Source organism: Larus michahellis, chromosome 1, assembly GCF_964199755.1.
Source record: "Larus michahellis chromosome 1, bLarMic1.1, whole genome shotgun sequence".
Classification (NCBI taxonomy): domain Eukaryota; kingdom Metazoa; phylum Chordata; class Aves; order Charadriiformes; family Laridae; genus Larus; species Larus michahellis.
In genome coordinates, this window is record NC_133896.1 from 152,785,887 (window position 1) to 152,805,822 (window position 19,936).

Genomic DNA, 19,936 nt, shown 5'->3' on the forward strand with positions numbered 1-19,936 from the left:
AGGTCATCAATGAGTCAGTTACTTTACATAGTTAAAACATGTTGATAAATACAATCTCGTTTAAAAAAACCCTGGTGCATAATATTTTTAAAGTTTTTGAGTTTTAATCCTCTTCTGTAGCTCTCTACACAAGTAAAAGATCATTCTTGTGTCTAAGACACAGCTTTCCTAATTGATTAAAATTAAATCCTTTTGCTTTTTTTTCTGTTTTGTTTCTAAAAGATAATTAACCTTTAAACCCATTGTTCCAAATGCAGGGAATCACAATTGGACCATTGGTCAGGTATCTAGATGTTAAAAAGACCAACAAAAAGGAGTCGATCAATGAAGAAATTCATGTGCGAGTAAGTTTTTTTCTATCAGTAGCTGGTATCCTAAAAAGAAGAAGAGAGATGGTATTCCAAAAGAGCTGGACAGAGGGAAAGCACTGGCATTCAGTGCATTTGGATACTGAATGCTTTTAACAACATTTGGAGGAAACCCAGGCATAATGTTCTAAAATAGGATAACTCATTTTATATTCATAGTGACTATCAGATTATAATATCTTACCTCAAGTGTCATCGTGTAGCAGGTCCCTTACTTCTTGATACTTGTGACCACGGGAATACAGAAACATAAAGGCAACGTTTACAAAATGCACTTGTCGTCCTTTCCAGCCAGATTTGTCAGGTACATTTGTGGCCATCCTGTGACTGGTTCCAGACACACTGACACCTTAAAAGTCTTTAATCAAGTTTTATTGAACTGAAATGAGTTGATCCATTGGTCTGCAAATTTAGTTTCAAGTTATTCTGAGTAATGATCTTTTCCCCTCTCAAACATTTGCTTTAGCTCTCAAATTACCATTGTATAAAATAACCGAAAGCTGCTCAAACTGACTTCACAACACTACACAAAATATACGTACATGCTTTCATTTTCACAATAGGAAGTATATTTGAAACTAACAGAAACAGTGCGCCCTTAAAATTAAGCACATGCAGACACATTAGCAGAATTAGAGTATCTCAACTGATTTGAATTTGAAGTGCATTTAATTCTTACTATTTCAACCTTTACACTTAACCTTGAAAGGAATTTATGTTTAAAAGCACCACTTATAACAATAAGCATGTAAGAATTGCCCATTTTTCTGTCTGTTTCTATAATTCCAGAAACACACAAAAGATGAATGAAAATCCTCGTAGTTAGCAGTGTTGAACTTACCAGCCTCATGACAATTTGCAAAATCCTCAGAGGACTTCTCAGTCAAGGCAAAGGTTAAGGTGTGGGGTACCTGGCCCTGTGCCCCTCTCAGGGAGGTCACACATGCAGAAGGGAAACTTGGGTGACAGAATCAAGAATTTAGTTTTTGGTCTCAGCAGACAAAGAGGACCAGGCAATTTGGATGCTCAGTATCATCTTCCATTGGACGTAGTCCCTTACTTGGGCCTATATGTTACTGGGTGAGATGATGGCAGACTGACAGACTTGTCGCCTCCATCAAAATATTGCCACTGCAGCCAAGCATAGGAGCTGCCACAGTGGGATCTTCGTCTTGATTTTTAGAGAAATGTAGATGCTTTCAGAATCAACTCACACCCTCCAACTAAACAATCTCAAAATCCTGTCAACAATTACGTGGTTGTGGTGACATTATTTTCTCATAATGGCCACTTAAAATTTTTCCATGTTTGTTTCTCTAGTTGATGGATCACTTGAAGGCTGGTATTGAAGATATATGTGGACATTGGAGTCATTATCAGCTGAGAGATAAGTAAGCATCTCTTATTGCAGTGTACTATAATAAAATAACCTATCTATCATGTAAAATACAATAGGTAAACAGAATAGGAAATCAATCTTGTGCCCCATAAAGCTAAAATAGCATGAAAATACCAGGGATGTGTGCAATATCTCTTTTTAAAAAGTGAAATCCTGAGTAACCGTTATCTCTTGGGAGTGCAGTGCTTGTGTATTGCCTGCTAAATTGCTTCTGCACAAAGAAGCGGAAAATAAGCCTTCTGAAAGAAAAACACAACACGGGAACTCGTGCTGCAGACATCAGCCTGTGCACCTAGCTTTGCCATAAATCTTAGATCTGTGGCTGTTCTCCTTTAGTTCTGGATTTAGAACAGAAGCTACGTAAGGTGTCAGTGCTTCACTGAATTTTGCTGTAAGCCTCCACAGCAAATATGATCCCTTGTTGGCAAGTACAGATTCACTAATAATTAGTCACCCCTCATTACAGGTCTTCGTATTCAGTAATATTTAAAATAAAAGTACTGAAGGGAATGTTTGAATTTTAATAGCCAGTAGCATAAACAGATACTTTCAATCTAGTTTTCACTCAGAAATGCAGGACCTGAGTTGTGTCTTCTATAAGCAGGATGAGGTGGTTTTGTGAAGCTTTGCGGCTTTTCCAGCCACTACCCAGAAGAGGCTGGAAGAAGATCTGCCATTCCAAGCTGCCATTCCCTAAGAGAGCCCTGTGATCACATTGGGCACCACCGCAGCATGTGAAGGGAAGCGTGGGGAGAGGCCAAATCTTCCTTCCCCGCAAATATCAAGATGCCGTGGGCTAAAAGTTATCCCTAGTTGTCCTAGCTATGCCTAGACTTCCGTGCTGGAGTCCTCTGTCTCACTTTTCAGCATTGGACCCCAGTAATCCGGCCAGGGGTGTCTGCCAGGACATGTGGCAACTCCTTTCATAACTGGGCTTCTCTCTATGGAAATTAGGAATTAAAAGTGGGAAGAAGGTGGCTGGTTAGCATCCAGTTCTTGTCCCAGCAAGGAGTAAGCACTTACCTGGACCCAGAAGCCAAAAATTCCTCTTGGCTTTTACAATAGGTATCACAGAGATAGTGTAGGACATCCGCTGGGACCACACCACACCACTGTCTGTGCAGTCAATAAGCTAAACAAATCCCTGTTGCAGGATTAATTCCATTGAAATAGCTGCATTTACACATGTCTGTGAGGAAATGTTACGTCCTTATCTCATGTCTACGCAACAGCTATGAAAGAAAATTTTGTCCAAACTAGCCACAAATGTAGTGTGTCAGTTCAAGGGCAGATTCAAAAGACACACTGTATGTGCAGATATTTAATGTAAGAAGATTGTATTTAAAAGTATTCCCTTGCAAAAGTATTCCTTGCTTTTCTACGCAACTTTGAAAACATTTAGGACATGTATATCAGAATTAATTACCTAAGTGATGACACTCTGGGAGGTTTTCTGTTACACAGAAAAACATAAAGAGCTCTAGTTCCATTTGTGTACTTATCTCTGCTATTGATGTATAAAAACCAGCCTTTGCAAAGAAAAAAAGTACAAGCTCTGTAGTGCTATTCCTGGCATTGTGGAGCACATTACCTTGCTGTGGTAAACTGTTCCTTTGAAAGAAGCATATAAGAAGATCTGCTGTTGTTCTGCTAAACATCTGCCTGAAAGCACATACCTGTTCCAAAGCATGCACACACGTTCACATTCAAATTATACAACACATTAGCAGTATTTTACAATCTGCAGCATTTGAGCACACGGTATTTTGTGGTCCATTCAATTTCTCTGTTATTTAGAATACAAAGAAGTGTATTTTCTCTGCTCTAATTGTCAGGATTCAAAATTATCAGCAACATAATGGGCCCAAACTACTGTAACTGCTGGGCCATTTAGAGCCTCATTGGTGGCTGGCTGAATAGGCCAGGATTACTGTAAGAGCAGCTGCTGCTGTTATGCCCTGCTAGAATACAACATTTGTACAAAAACGTGGAGACTGGCCATATTCTTTTCTGACAAATGTGGTGGTGTTATATGCAAACACACACCCAGCCCTCTTTTTCGCTCTGATTGCAGCTTGTTTCTTTCTTTTGTCTGGTGTGCTTTGCAATCTCTGTGGACCAGTAGACCACGCCAAATGTCCCCCCAAAGGTCTCTGCTCACTAGGCCTTCAGGAGTCCACAGGTGCCTCCAATTTGGATTCAGTTTCTACCACTGAATTATATGTGTGCATTTGAATAAAGATCAGCATGTACCACAGAAATAAAAACACATTTCCTTTTTTTTACACTTGGATTTTAATACCTCTTTTGCAGGTTTAAGAAGTTTGACAATAAGTATTTGAAGAAAATCTTAATTCGGGAACACCAGCCCAAATCCAGCATTGTGTCATTGTACAAAAAGATGGAGATAAAACTGGCCATCGAGATGGCTGAGAGTGGCATGAAAATTTCAAAATCATCCACAGCTTCTTCACGGTGAGTACTGACCTCCTGACCCTTTGCAGAGTGGCGACAGGAAGGAAGGAGGCAAAAATGAGGAAAGAGAAATATAAGACAAAAAAGATGGTTATGAAAAGAGAAGTTGCTGTTCTGTGCTGGCAGTTTGGTGCTCATCATATTTGCAATTTGGGTCTTTGTTCACAGAGTGAAAATTAAAACCAGGAATATTTTCTCTGTTTCTCTTCAATGATGGGCAGTTCTGAAGAGGAATCATGAGTCAGACACAGAAACCACTCTGGCTGCTTTAAATCACAGGAGTGTTTCAAGGTGGCCACACTCGACACTTAGCTACCCAGTGGGTTTTACTCATCACTGTTAGATGCTGAGACCTGCAGGAGACCTTAGAGAACAGGTCCCAACTCCATTATTCCAATCACAATTTTTCACTGAGAGAAGATTTCCTTGTAGCATTTGCAATTTTTCCTACTTCAGTTTGCAGTCCCTCAAACTGTCTTGCCATAATTTAGTACTTCTGTACCAAATTTGTCCAATTAAACATTGAGAGCAGGCCTGTGGAGGACTAAGGGGTACTGGTGGATGAAAAGCGGGACATGAGCCAGCAATGTGCCCTCGCAGCCCAGAAAGCCAACCGCATCCTGGGCTGCATCAAAAGAAGCGTTGCCAGCAGGTTGAGGGAGGTGATTCTACCCCTCTACTTTGCTCTCTGGAGACACCACCTGGAGTACTGCATCCAGCTCTGGAGCCCTGAGCACAGGAAAGACATGGACCTGTTAGAGCAGGTTCAGAGGAGGGCCACAAAAATAACAAGAAGGCTGGAGCACCTCTCCTATGAGGACAGGCTGAGACAGTTGGGATTGTTCAGCCTGGAGAAGAGAAGGCTCTGGGAAGACCTTATACCAGCCTTTCAATACTTGAAGGGGGCTTATAAAAAAGATGGGGAGAGACTTTTTAGCAGGCCCTATAGTGATATGAAAAGGGGTAATGGTTTTAAACTAAAAGAGGGTAGATTCAGACTAGATATAAGGGAGAAATTTTTATAATGAGGGTGGTGACACTCTGGCACAGGTTGCCAAGAGAAGTGGTAGATGCCCCATCCCGGGAAACATTCCAGGTCAGGTTGCACAGGGCTCTGAGCAACCTGATCTAGTTGAAGATGTCCCTGCCTACTGCAGGGGGATTGGACTAGATGGCCTTTAAAAGTCCCTTCCAAAACAAACCATTCTGTGATTCTATCATTCGATGAAACAGAAATGCAACTTGGCATCAGACAGATCAGGGGGGAAAACTGGTGGGATCTCCAGAGCCATCATTGAGGGAACTACCCTCTAGGAGAGAAGTCTGTACAAATCTTCACTGCTGCACACTTTAACTGCTGTGCATGTTTTTATCCTCACCTTGCAACCCACAGCCCAGAGTGTGGGTATTGCTAATGGCACTTGCCCCCACAAACTCTTTCCTGGGCTACTGCTGGCCACTGTTGCTGCTACTGCCTGCTCTCTGCTGCTGCATAGAATCATAGAAAAATAGAACATCGCATCCTTCAACCCCTCTCCATTTTGCAGCAGCTTCTGGCAGGGACGATCATGTTTTCTTTTTTGAATGATCATCTTAACCCACACCAGAAAGTTCAAATACCAACTGGATGTTGAATTAAAATCTCTCTTGAAAATTAGGCTTAATCATGTCAAGATTCATCTGCTTTCTTGAAACTGATATCAGCATGCAGCATAAGACCTAGCCCTTTTCTTTCTAAATCATTCTTTGCTAAACGGATGATATTAAAAAAGATTTTGTGTCCGACAGGCTCCTTTCTGTCTGCTCTATTCCCTTAACTGTTCTGAGCCAAGAGAAAATGTGCAAAGTTGGTAGACAATCTATGGCAATCAAACCACATTCCTCTTCTTTTCCCGAGGGAAAGAGAAAAACAAATTGCTTCATCGTAGTTCAGAAATTCTCTCGTGAGCGGAGAATTTAGATTGAAAAATATTCTATAATGAACAGCTGATACAATGGACTAATTTTTGCCATCTGTACTCCAGCTGTAATTGAATTTTTCTGTGTATCAACCTCTGATGCACAGGTTCTCCTGCTGAGACAGCCTTTTTAAAAATGAAGTGTCAGCTTCAAAAACCAAAGGGCATCCTGTGGCTCAGAAACATTCTGATTTTTGGAGGCTGTGAGAGCATTCGAGGAAAATAATGTGTTTTCCCAGCTCTGTTCGTTGGTAGGTGTCCGCTATTGAGCTCTGGAGGAGACAGGATAGTGAGCCAGTTGCTGGATCTTTGGTCTGAGCCAATGCAGCAGTTCTTGTATCTACGTTCTCCTGAGCAACTATGTGAACCTGCTGCTTATGACTAAAAGGTTTCTAAATGTCTGCGTAAATTGTTTGATTATTATCTTTGAAACAGCTTGTCTTCAGTGAGGATACAAAAATCTGGCCATGAGCAAGTAGAGATTTGAAAATAAATTCCAACATACGGCATGTAAAGCAGTATTTGTAGTTCCAGAGTAGTGAGAAAACTGCACATGAGAGGAAATGCTCTATAACAATCAAAGCAGATCTCCATTGCTGTGAATTAGCATTATTCTCAGAAATTGCATTCGTGCTGGTGTGGTTCCTGCAGGTGGACTGGGTGTCCAATATGCAGTAAGTATTTCCAGTGCAGACTGGAGAAATTTGCCCATGGACTGTGCAACAAAGAATCCACATTTAAATGAAAATGGAGCATTTTGTTATGATGTTTTGGAGAATATAAGCCTTAGCAATAAGGGTAGAAATGGAAAAAGCAGAGCCAAGCAGATATTATCAAAACTGTGTTTGCGTGGCTGTTTTTTTGCAGGAAATAAGCCCATTAGAGAGAGATGGTTTAATGCTGAGCTTACTTAATGTTGGCTTCATATTACTGCAACACTGACTTTGGTAAGAGTGAATCTTAGAATGTATCGATACATTACAGATCAGAATCAAGTGCCGTGTTGTCATTTGTGGTGGTGCAGTTGTGCAAGAGCTGTACCTAATCAATGTTAGTTACTTACTTCACAGGACTTGTGAAGATTGGTGGAGAGTTCAGGAAGTCCAATATTTTATATATAATATATAAAAAATAATATTACAAGGTTTGTGGAAGGTATTTTATTTCCTCCGTGTACCAACTATCCACGTCTAAAGAAGAAAGAGATACTGTAATGGTACTAATTACAGAGAAACAGCCAGTTTTCATGGCATATTATCATTTCAATATTTTCTTTGCAAATATATCTCTTGTGCCGTGCTTTGTTGTAACATGCTGCAAGTTTCAGTAAGAACAAAGAAATAGTTTTAATAAGGATTGCTTTATGGGTTTGGTAACATACCAAACTCGTTTGGGTTTATTTGAAAGTTCTTTTTTAATGTATTGTATATTGCAAAACATAAAAGTAATCTGTTCCTTATTACCATACTTGTGCGTTGTTATCGGTTGGGTAGGTTAATATCTAATCCCATGAAAAGAACACACATTTTTTATTTGTGCTCCAGAACAATACAGACTATCTTCAAGCTGTTTGTTCTCCTTCTCTCCCAGGTCAGCTGAAACTTAGGGAATTTATTTATTATATTTTAGTCACTTTAAGAGCAAAATGATAAGTCTTTAAATGACTTAGGACGGGCCACTTCTGTGCTGGCATGTGGAGAGGGTCAGGTAGGCAACTGGAAAAGTAAAGGGATGATCCGATGTCTTCCCAGTGGAGTTCTGCTCACCGCTTTCCCCTATTTATTCCCATCTGTAAGGTATAAGGACCCTGTGGAGACATTCAGTGAAGTGCGGACCAGACAGACAGTTACTCCCCATGATGTCAACACCACTTGCATCAACTATGACAGTCTGATTTGCACTACACAAATGAGCCAAGCCTGCATTTTATGTACCGCTACTCGACAGGCTAGATTGCCATTAATTCCCAGGGGCTGTGGTTGTGTTTACTTTCCCAGATGTGACTTGGGACCTTGGTCTCTCTTTTGTCCAAAGGGACAGCAGCTAGGGTCTGCTGACAGCAGAAGGACTGGTTTCCTTGATGTGGAAAGTAGCATACATGGGCTGTCCCACAGCCTGGGACACGCCAGACCCAGTGTGGAATAAAGGTGCGTTACAGCTAAGCCTGGAAACTTGGTGGCATCCCTGGATCCTCTCAGTGTTACCCATGAGAGCTGAAAGCACGCGAAAAATCAACCAACCAAAAAACCCAGCTGGCCTGGAACTGGGTAGTGGTGATGGTCTTTTTATCCCTGCTGGTAAATACCTAGGTTTGTTGCTGTTGCTGTTGTTGAGAGTTGATCAATGTCAATTAAACATTTGTTGGGAAGGATTTATCAGGGCCAGGATAAGATTTCTGGTCAAATCCAGAAAGGGAGTCCTTTTCTCTCACTTTGGCTTGCCAATAGTTGAGTGGTAGACTCATGGATCTCTCACGCCTCAGTGAGATCCTTAACCAAGCTATACCTCTAACACTGCTCCTTAACCTATTGTCGTTTTGTCTCTTTCTTTTTACTTTATGAAAAAATTGGTAGATCATGTTTTTGTCTTGATGCAGAAGGAAAACACATTCTGAAATCTTGTAATATATCAGGAATTAAGTCTTATATTACAAGGACTTTGGACAGGGCCAGGCCGCCAGTGCTCACCATCCACTTGATGGTAAGAAGCAGTAAAATGCAGAATCCACACAGCTCATGATGGTCCTACAAATTTTCAAGGTGTTCATGTTAGATTATAACACAAAACAGTGGTAACCTTGTTAAACTAGCTGTAATGGCAAATTCCAATGTTTTCCCTGTTTGCAGCATAATCTTAGTTAAGCTTGAATCCACCTTCCTTTGCCATTAAAAGTTTTTGATTTATTTTAGAGGGAGTACAAAATAAATGCACACAAAGTTTTGTGAATACTGTACATTGATCATAATCCATTCTTTAATCACACAATTTACAGAAAACACTTTAAGGACATCATTTAGCTGAGAACAAAGATTTGCAGTTTCTTTTTTTTTTAAAAAAAAAAGGGGGGGGAAGAAACCAAAATGGAGAAAGGAAAAAACCAGAAACAGCAAGATAAACTCGGACTGATTCATCCTGGATGATCACTATCTGTTTCCCTTTCTTTTCTTGGGAATTTAGCCGAACCCTAACTCTCACACAGATTGACTGATTTAGCAAAACCAGTTAACATTTCACAGCAGCCCTCGTCCATTGTTTTGCTGGTGAAAAGGCCAGGCAGCTACAAGTGACTGTGTGTTTCTTGTCCCAGTTTGTTAAAAATACAAAGATGACTATCTTTTAGCTAGTTCTTTCATTTCAAATGGGGAAACAGGCTCAGTACCAAGGAAACCCTATACGTTCTCCTCATCACAAGGCAGATCTCTCGGACTCCTTAATCAGCATGTACTTTATTTCTTAAGGATTTGCTGCACTTTCTCAAAGGAGTTAAAACCAGTCGGACTGCAAGGCCCAGACTGCTAGACCATGCTGAAGAATGTATTCAGACAGAGGAGGAAACTTGCAGTGCCTTCCTGAATCTACAACTGGTCGTTGTCCAATCTAATCCTTAAATCTGAACTTCCTCATGAAGCTTTGACAAAGAAATCTGACATTTTTTATTCACCTTGGATGATTTCATGGTGTCACTGGTCATTGAAAGGCTCTTCATAGCCTTCTGTTCCAGCACTAAAAATAGATTATGCATGGGAATAGTACATAACCAACTCATTAATATCATATTTAAACTTCTCTTTTATTTACAGGAGTGGTAGGAATCGGCGTGTACACAGGCTCTCCCCCGCAGAGGTGGAGTCCATGAGAGATGTCCTGGCACATAATCTATATCAAGTGCGACAAAGGGTGCGTAAGCGACCTGCTATCGCCCATTGTTTGCAGACTGAAAGCTCTTGTTTGCCCTCCCTGTATCGTAGCCCTGGCTGGTGGGTGGTAGCACTGGGACCGACCCTGGGGTCAGGCTGGTGGGAAACATGGGCTTGGAACCCGCAGCCGCTCCGACCTGGCTGCTGGTTGGGGAAGGGAAGGCAGGGAAGGAGCCCTGGCTTGGGACTTGCTCCTAGGTAGAACAAAAGGCAAGCAGGTTTTTTTTTCCACCAACTTTTCACCCTGACGGCAGCAGGGAAAGCCAGGAAAATCTGGGACTGAGCTGTAGGGGTCAGGCTTCCCTCGCTGCACAGTGACCTGTGACTCCGAAACCGCCTTCCCGAGGCTGCCGAACATCCCCAGGGGAGACCGATGTCCCAGGTCCTCTCCCTGGGGACATGCATAGCCTGGGCAGTGGAGGTGGCTGGCTGGGTGGCCTGCTTGCCCCTGCCAGGCAGTGGGATGGACTGATGTGGGGCAGATGGCTACCGGGCACCAGGGTATGGATGCAGGGCTTCGTGGGAGACAGTGGGCTGGCAGGTGGCCAGCAGCAGTGAAACTCCCCTGGCGAAGAGGGTGGGCCAGTGGCAGTAAATTTTGCATAGCCCAAAGTTGTCTGAGAGGCTGGTAAATCCTCTGTCTGGGTGGGAGCAACAGTTTACCCTTGCCACAGGAGGAGAAAGTTAAAAAAAAATATTCCACCTCTTCTGGAGCTCCACTTTACATGTTTGGGGCTTTTCCCCAGCCTAAAACGGGGGTGATAATACCTCCACAGGGATTTGTTTTGCAGCAATTTGTACTGATTCTGATGCAGCCCAGTGTATAGTGTCTACTTAATCCAATCTTGAGCCCAGAATATTCAACTGAGTGCTCTCGTACAGCAATGAGTGGTAGAGGATATGTTACAGTAACCTTGAAATTACGCAGGTAAACAGGGCTAACTTGTGTAACACATATTTACTAGAAAATTCTAGGCCCTGCTCATTTAAATGTGTCATTATTAATATGATATTCATTCCTAATATTGTTTGACTTGCCACGGCCAATTATCCTTATGATATTAATTTCTTATCTTACCAGCAACAATTTGCATATATGGCTGCCTCTTAGATTACTGAAATGAACTTTCTCTCTTCAAAATCAATTACAGTAATGACTATTTGCACCAGTCACTTCCTATGCAGTATTGAGAACTGTGTACTTTTGGAAATGAAAGATCGGAAGCCACTTATAATACTTCACTTTCAACTCTGAAGGCCTGGTAATGCTTTGGCTCACCAGACCAAGTTTACAAGGACCTTTGCAAGTGAGACTGAGATCGGGTTCTGCTTTTTAAGAGGGCTTATAAACTTAAGTGAATTTTTCTTTTTAAGGTAGATAATTATTTCCCTCATTTCACTAGATGCATGTGATAAATTAAAAAGCTTGTCCTAACAGATGCTCAGTTTTAGGGTAATATTAAGCTGCAGTTTGTCCAAGAATGAAAAGGAAACTCAGCTGCGTGTCTCATTCTGGAGATGAATTCTTCTTAACATAGTCTTTTGCTCCTGAGCACATCTGGAACTTGCTCCTGGCTCAGAGGTGGGCTAACCATCTCTCTCTCTTGAGATCTGCTTCAGATCTGTAACTCCCAGTTGTGCGATCAAAAGGTGGTTGACAAAGGGAGGACAAGCCCAGAGATGTTAACAGCCTTATGTAGTTGGGCGTATTTTTTGGTATAATTTAAGCAGGCATGACTCTACCAAAAATGGCATCAAAATGTAGCCCTTGAGGTCCAACGCTTACAGCTACGTTCATGCTTCCTGCCATCTTGCCCTGCAGCAGCGAGGTTAGTGCGAGGCTGCGTTTTAATGCGTGACACCAAAGGGAGCTGTGGTGAGCCCATGGTGCCCATGTGACACCAAAGAGAGCTGTGGTGAGCCGGGGTGGGTGTCCTTGTGGCCCCGCGATGGACCACACTGCGCAAGGTTATTCGCATTGCAAGTGCAAAGAAAATCAACTGGGCGCATTTTCTGTTTCAGGCACCGACATACAGCCGACACAACCTGCCCACCAACACTAATGAGAAAGAAGCCCAAGAAATCCTCATCCGTCGGCAGCACAGCCTGAGGCAGAGTTGCAGGAAGGGAAACAGCTTACCTTGGGGTAGACCGGTACCTGTTATCTAAAGTACTATTCATGTAAAAAATGCCTCTGCTTGCCTGTAAGTAAGGAAAGAGACACCCATTTTTACATGCTTTTTGCAATAATTAAAATGGATACTTTCCCCCGTGTCCTCATGCAGCACCTAAGAACAGTGAGCGTCACTTAGCACGTGGACACCAACATTTTTATGTCCTACCTGTATACATTGGTCAGAAATCAACTATTATGGCAGAAAGTAGTAAAATAATGTAACCCGCATTTTTTTTGGCATGTGCAAAACTTCGTATAATCACAAAAGGCCTGATGCAAAGCCCTTCACACCTTGCACTGACAGTTTGGGCTTTCGATCGGTCAGAGTAAGATTTGGTTCACCAAATGCAGGCATTGGATAGCATAGACATTTACAGCTGAGATAATCACAGTTAAGGAAGAGAAGTAAGTTCTTGCTGGGTCTCTTAATTTTATTTCAAGTTGTCACCTGAAATAGGAAAGGTGAAGAACATATTTCTCTCTGCTGACCGTAAAAAAACCCTCAGGGCTATTATATCAGACACAGACGTTTTCATACTGAGTTCAACCACCCAAGCCAAGCACTGCGCTCATTCACACCTCTCTAAATTTGGCTGTAAAGGTGCGGAGGCACAACAGAAAAAAGCATATAACCATCCCTCTTTACCACATTTCTGTCTCATACACAGACTAACACCACGGAAGTCCGCTACCTCTCTTTGCCTCAGGGGCCCAGCCAGCCCACTAGACGAAAAGCCAGGCGTGTCACTTTTACAGGTAATGGAAGCGCTTTACTCTGTATCCTCCTCCAGCAGTGAAAGGAACTTGGCCAGTTGCTCAGTGGATTTAAGAGTACTAAATGAATACTCCCATGGAAGTCCCTGGCCTCTTTAAATGAGCTACACCCTCCTCTCCTATCTTTTTTATCTATCTTGTTTATGTGGTCATTACTGTAGTAGTTTTCTGTCTTGTTCCAGTACTGCCTAGTTTTCTCCTTTTCCCTCTTGCACAAATATTCCTGTGATCCCTGCAGTTTGGCCTGGCCACAAGGGCATCCCTCTAAGCCCAAGAAAGCAAATTATCTGTTCCCTGCGGCCCCACAGACACAATTGCATGTGAAATCGTTAGGAGCTGATGAACCTGAGGCTGCCGCAGCTCCGTGCCCCCGGGTCCTAGAGGTAGCGAGGCTGGGCAGGTATTCCCAACAGGGAGCCCCCACTTCCCACCGTAATTCAGGGTACACGTACACATGGCCAGACACACAGAGCAGCACAGATGGGGTGCAGAGCTCACGCAAACGCAAACAGCACCAATGACCTCATCCTGGTCCCCTCTCTGGCCGATCGGGATGATAGCCTGTTAGTGGAAGATTATGTGTGCATATGTATATGTATATATACATGCTATCTGAATCCCTCAGTAGCTGGCTTTAGACACACCCTCTGCCCAGTAGCCAGCCCTGGGTGCTCGGTCTACCCATTTGGTGGCACTTGGTGCATCTGAGCCCCTGGGGACACAGCCCCATGGCAGCTGCTGGTACTAAACCTACACACAGGCACACACACACACACACGCAGATGCTCTTCCACCCCACCTCATCCCTGGAGACATTCAAGGCCAGGCTTGATGAGGCTCTGAGCAATCTGATCTAATTAAAGATGTCCCTGTTTACTGCAGGGGGGTTGGACTAGATGACCTTTAAAGACCCCTTCCAACCCAACACATTCTATGATTCTGTGCATTGTAAATCACTCCAGTAGCTGGCCTTGGGCAGCCAGTCTTCCCTGTAGCAGGCTCCTGGTTCCCCTGGTCTCCCCGTGTCTCCACACAGGGACACAAACATGTCTCTCTGGTACCAGGACCGGATTATGGCCTTACCAGTAGCCAACCACAGACCCCATGGTCTCTCCACTGACTGGTATGGATGTTCTGCCCCGTCAATAGTCAACCCACAGGCCTTCTGCTCTCACCAGTCTCTGTCCCAGACTGATGGTTGCTCCATCACTTGGTTCCCAAGCCTCTTATGCTACTCGATGGCTACCCTGTCTTGGTGATTGCTCGTGATTTCGCACTGACATATGTACCCACACAATGTGCATGCACCCCAGTCCCTCCAGCTGCTGGCACTCAGACCTCGCACGCACAGGTGCACACTATAGGGAGCTGCTCACCAAAGAAAACAGTCAGAAGTGGAGTTTAATGAGAAGACAGGACAGACTGCGCTAAATCAGGCACAGGGCGCTGCCAGACACATGTGCTGACCAGCCCCTGTTTACATGTGCGCAGCCCTCTTTATCCCCTTTTTTCTCTGTTTTCCTGCACTTGCTCCTCCCTAAACTACCCTGGTCCTTTCCTTTGCCTGCCTTTGGTTCCAAAGCATACATCCCACCATAAGTCCTGTATGATACCAAAATGCTCTCCCCAGACATCCCAATAATGAGCCCCGTACCCCCCCACACCTCACTCTATGAGGTGCTCCAGGGAGAGCCTCTCCGTTGGCTCATCGTGGTGGGTCACACGCTGCCCACGGAGCTGATCACTACCGTGATGGATCAGGGCAGGGGCCAGGCTCATTCCTCTGACTGAGGTACTGGGGGCTCACCCGCCTGCTCCTATGCCTTGGGGCTCTTCTGTGTTTGTGGAGATAAGCCTCTAATTACCTAATCTAACAAAAAATCCTGACAGAATCTGTCCCCAAGCAGCTGATCTCTTCTCCTCTTTTCCCAGCTTGCTCTCCAGGAATATTTCTGTAGTAAGACTGGTATTACTGCATAGTTATCAGCCAGTCTCAGGTTTTCATACATACATACACAGTAAAATGCAGACCCACCGTCACTTACACTCTAAGTAAGGAGACAGAGGTTAGGGATGGAGCAACACTGAATTGCTCACTGAAATATAGCAGGACAGTGTCAGAGAAAACACGGAATTTAGGATGCTTGAATGTTCGTCATTGTCTCCATCTGTAATCTCCCCGACTCCTTTCAGAGTTTATTTATGTGAACCTGAAATGCTTTTGCGTTCCTTAGAAAAATTCTTCTTAATTTCTGTCAAAGACAGCTATAGCGATTGAAACCATATTTTTAATCTTTCTCTTTGTATCAAAAATTTGGACAACAAAGTTTGTTTCCTGCAGGTGCAAAATTATTTTTTTTCTTCCCTTTCTGTTTTACCCTGAAAGAGATGAAAGCAAAAGAGATCTGTGTAGGCAAACCATCCCCTGGGGGCTGGGCGCTCACACATGACAGCAGCAGAACAGAAACCCATGGGATCTATTCAGAGGGGAAAACTGAAGTTACTCAAGGGGATTTTTTCTTTTTTTTTCATACAGCTGATTCTTTTCTGTTCTGTTTGTCATGACATCACGGTGGGGGATATGTGTCTTTCTAAAATATTCAAATTGTTCTACACAGGTGTCTCAGACGTAAAAGCATTTCAGATATTTTCAAGGGACCAAGTCCTGCTATAGCGCACAGGCATATTATTTCAGTGGACAGAGTGGTAAATCTTGAAGCAGTGAATGCAAGCACTTTTTTTACTAATAGCTAGGCCTGAATTTGATCCCTGCCTTGTGATCTATCCAGATAATTAGACTTCTTGATCTGGTTTCTGGCCCCATCTTAGGTCCGTGTATAGCGTTCACACCATCTAAAAATGTCTCCATGGGGAGGAAGCCACCCTAAACTTTCATAAACTGTGTTAGGATGAGATAAATTGAACTTGGGAACTGAGAAGAGAAATACTCAGTATGTAGGAAATTGGAATAACAACCTCATACATGCCTATATGCATTTACAGAGATAAAGGCCACCTCTTCTGGAACAAGCATCCTCCAGCAAGTTTGGTTTAGCTTTTATATATAGCATTTGCAGAAAGCTTAGAAACTAAGAGGTCAGAAATGACCAAAAATAGTTCCCTAAACCACCTATCAGCTCTTTCTGCCACTCACAGAAATGAATTATTTGTTTGACAGTATATATCATTCATACGTTGCAGCAGTGAACCTCCCAAAGGGCCAAGTAGCAGCCCTTCATATCTGAGAAAACCTGTCCTGTTTTATTGCTTATGGTGTGGTGTGCCCACATGGCCTATAAGAAGCAGGTTCTGCTGTTAAAGAAATCTGTGCACCTGTTTGGTAGCGTTAAGTGTTGGTGCACACATTCTTACTTTGTGCTAACTGTGAAGTAAACATTAGCTTAAAATAATTTAACAGTTATTAAGCTGCAATTAGTTGATAAATTTTGACTGTGTGACTATACCCAATACATGTGTGCTTTAACTGCAGCAGGAAATAGTCTAATTTTATTATGCATACGCCTTTGTGTATATCTCCCCAAACCTCCTAGCTTGTTGCGAGCTGTTTCTTAAATTAACTAATTTGCTAGTACATAGTCAGACTACAAGTGGTTTTAAGGAAAGTGAAAAAGTATATTCCATAAACTCAAGAGAATGAAAGAGCCAGTTATTGGCCTATTGCAGGCAAACTTTTATTGCATGCTTGTGGCAAAGAAAGCTGGTGGGAGTAGGCCTGACACACCCAATGTAATCAAAGCGCCCTGGAGTCGAACTCCTGGTTTCAGGTGAAACTGTTTTCTTCCCAGTTGTTAACCACAGGTGACTGGTAAACTTGACTTTTGATGGCACGAGAGTTGTCGTCTTCATCACTTTTTTGTCTTCTGTTGTGGGTTTCACAATGCTTTTCAACCATGGTCCTAGGTATACTTGTGAAATTCGTAGAAAATTGAAAGCTACATAAAGGAACACCCTTGCCCTGGGAAGGCATTTAGCAGCTCTGCGAGGCACTAAAAGACACTTCAATGTGCTTATTTGCTGGGGTTTCAGGGTAGAGGTAAGATCAATAAAATCTTTTAAACATCAGCTTTGATACAAAAATAAAAATCTAGAGTTATTTTTAGTTCTTGACTGCTCTCTTATTCTATAGTAATTACTTTAAATGCCTCGGTTCCAGGGTTTAAAACCGTAATGTTGTATTGTATTGAATACCCTTTAACTGTCCTTGCCAATAGCATGGTATTTCTCTTTTCTTTTCTTCAAAATAGGAATAATTTTTCTATTTTCCTTCAGATCACCACAGATGTGGCTCTGATGCTGCGTTCCCGGTAACATTCAGACCCCAGCCCCAACTACGGCCACTCGAAGCAAAGTACCGCCAGGAAGAGCTGATTCCAATGGCACGCTTGGATAGACGAGCAGGCCCATCCATTCCGTCAGGTCAAAGAGGAAATTCAATGAGACAGCATCATTTCACCAGAGCAGACAATATAGCTCTAATGCCAAAGTCTCGATTCACTGTGGGAGAAGCAGAAGGGTATGAGTCAGAAGAAGAGACAGAAAGGATGGCACCAGCCAGGCCATTAGCCATATGAGGAGCAGAGAAGAGCAATGTTTGCATCTCTAGGGCCCTTTGTGCACTGCTCCAGAGAAAATATCAAAGCTCTTATATGAATCAAACCACAGCTTTCCTTTTGGGACCAGTGCACTCGTTCTCATATCACTTTCAAGTGCTGTATCGAGGTACTTAGTGGCTCGGAGAAGACTCAAATACTTATATGTTTTTATCAAGCTTTCTTTCCAACAGAATGCTGCAGGAAAGAGGGGAACATGATCCTTATAGATATTTGGACATGGATTTAAATGACAACAGTCATGTAATGCTCTGGTTGGAAGCTGATATTGCCTTCTTTTGTTCTGTACTATGGCCTACATCCAGAGGAAAGAAACACTGAAGGACGTGCTTGACACGAGTGCCCATATTCGTAACTTCAACGCGCCTAGAGCTTTTAACCTCAGAGTAGCTGTGATATTCCAGGAAAGAGTTAAAAAAAAAAAAAGGCATTTTTTTGGCACCTAAATTTCATTGAAGATGCCTAAGATGCCTAAATGGGTACTTAAGACAAAAGGAAATTTTAGGGGATGTTTTCAGCACTTGGGAATCTGTTGGCGTTGCAAAAGTGCCTCAAGTCAGTTGCTGTGATGGTCCTTAACTCCTGCTACTTCAACTAATTTCAGCGTGTAGGCACCTGTCACCCACCTGCAGTTGCTGAATAAAGGAGACATCCTGGTACGTACAAATCCAGAGAGGACCCTTCTAGGCAGGAGCGCTGTCAGGATGCCTTTTATTTGCAAATGTGGGACAACAAGAATGTATACAATATTCTTGTGATTCAGCAAGCGGGAGGTTTCATTATAGAGCATCTAGCCTCCATTCCCTACTCCCAACTTGCCAGAGGGTGCCCAAATCAGTGGATCACTCTTCGCATTGAAGCTGGACCAGCACTGCAGACAGGGAGCAAGAAAACTGGGACTTAAGGTAAAGGGAGCCTAACTTTGTAGCCAGCTGGCTAGCATGAGAGGGGCCCTGTGTTTTGCTCCCAGCTTTTTGTAGGGTGTCTGCCTATATGTTGTACAGAGAAGCATTTGCTGGAAAAAAAACCAACTCACAGAAATAACCAGGGGAGCATGCACTGGGGCTTGTGACCTGCCAGCCTTCCTACTGAGCTCCCTTCCACTGGCTCTGCATGTCCATGCTCCAGTCTCAACAGCTGATCTCCCTAGCGGTAGGAGAAGCAAGAAGCTATGGTCTTGAGTCCTTTTGGATGAAGTCTGAATTCCCAGACACCTAGCTCCTCTGGTGGAGCTCTTTTGTGCCAAATGGAAGCAGCATTGCCGCTGTCATCTATGTCTTGAAACTGTAGGTGAGCTGATCTTGAAACTGTAGGTGAGCCGATCTTATCCAAAGGGATAATTTGAGTCCAAGTCCATAAACCCTTCTTTATAGCTGCACTAAATGCAAATCTACGTTTGAGAAATGTGCCAAGTTCAGGTATGCTCTCCTCAAGTTTCCCTCTCTCCCCCCCACTCGAGCTTGCTTAGCTGTCCAACTCAAGGTCTGTAAATGCTATGGTAAGAGGCAGAGAGGCAAGAATTAGAGGTAGCAGTGCCACCTTTACGTTTCTCTTTTTTATATTACTGTTAAGCACTTGTATGTCCTAGTCCAGAAAAAACTTTTAAGTGTAAACTATGACTTCATGTTTCTTACAATGGATTTCTGATTCAGGACAGGTAGCATCTAAACTAACAAATTTGAAAAGCCTCACCAGAGGAAAAAAATAAAAGGCCTCTTCCCCCTTTTCTCATGTTTGCAGCTTTTATGTTTAGTGGGTCACAATGAATCATCTGTACCAAAATTATACAAAGCTTTATGAAACTTAAGTTCTGTTTGTATTTCCTCATTGTGCCAGAGAAATAGTACAACTTCGTTTAATGAAAGCAGTGGCACGTTATTAAAAGAGGGTAGGATTTGGCTTTTGTACCGACACTGTATAAGCAATGAAATACAGTTCTGTACCCAAAAATCAACAAATAAACCCAGCTCCACCAAAAGAGGAAGTACTCCACATATTTTTTTAAACAAGAGCCTTGTGGCAGATCTCAATCCTATATCAAGTTATATTGACATATCATAAATCTCAATGAAAACATTATTTTAAGCAAAAGAGTTATCATACAAAATCAGGTCTTGAATTGTACTGTGAGCCACCCAGTTGCCACATGAAATTTAATTGAGGGCAAAATCAGTGCCCGTGTGACGTAGTCCTTAGGCCACAGAGCTGAGAGAGGTGCATGGAGTAGGGTGTCGGAGG

General features: G+C 42.8%; 1 protein-coding gene across 1 annotated transcript in view; it reads left to right on the forward strand.

Annotated features, from left to right (window-relative positions):
- The window catches only part of SLC9A4 (solute carrier family 9 member A4), a 37,817-nt gene extending 18,145 nt beyond the window's left edge, over window positions 1-19,672 (forward strand). The window contains 7 exon segments of the mRNA XM_074572566.1: window positions 258-344; window positions 1,689-1,759; window positions 4,081-4,242; window positions 10,001-10,097; window positions 12,140-12,271; window positions 12,962-13,049; window positions 17,358-19,672. Coding sequence (XP_074428667.1) covers window positions 258-344; window positions 1,689-1,759; window positions 4,081-4,242; window positions 10,001-10,097; window positions 12,140-12,271; window positions 12,962-13,049; window positions 17,358-17,659 — 939 coding nt within the window. The 3' untranslated portion in view covers window positions 17,660-19,672.
- The last annotated feature ends 264 nt before the right edge of the window (window positions 19,673-19,936 follow it).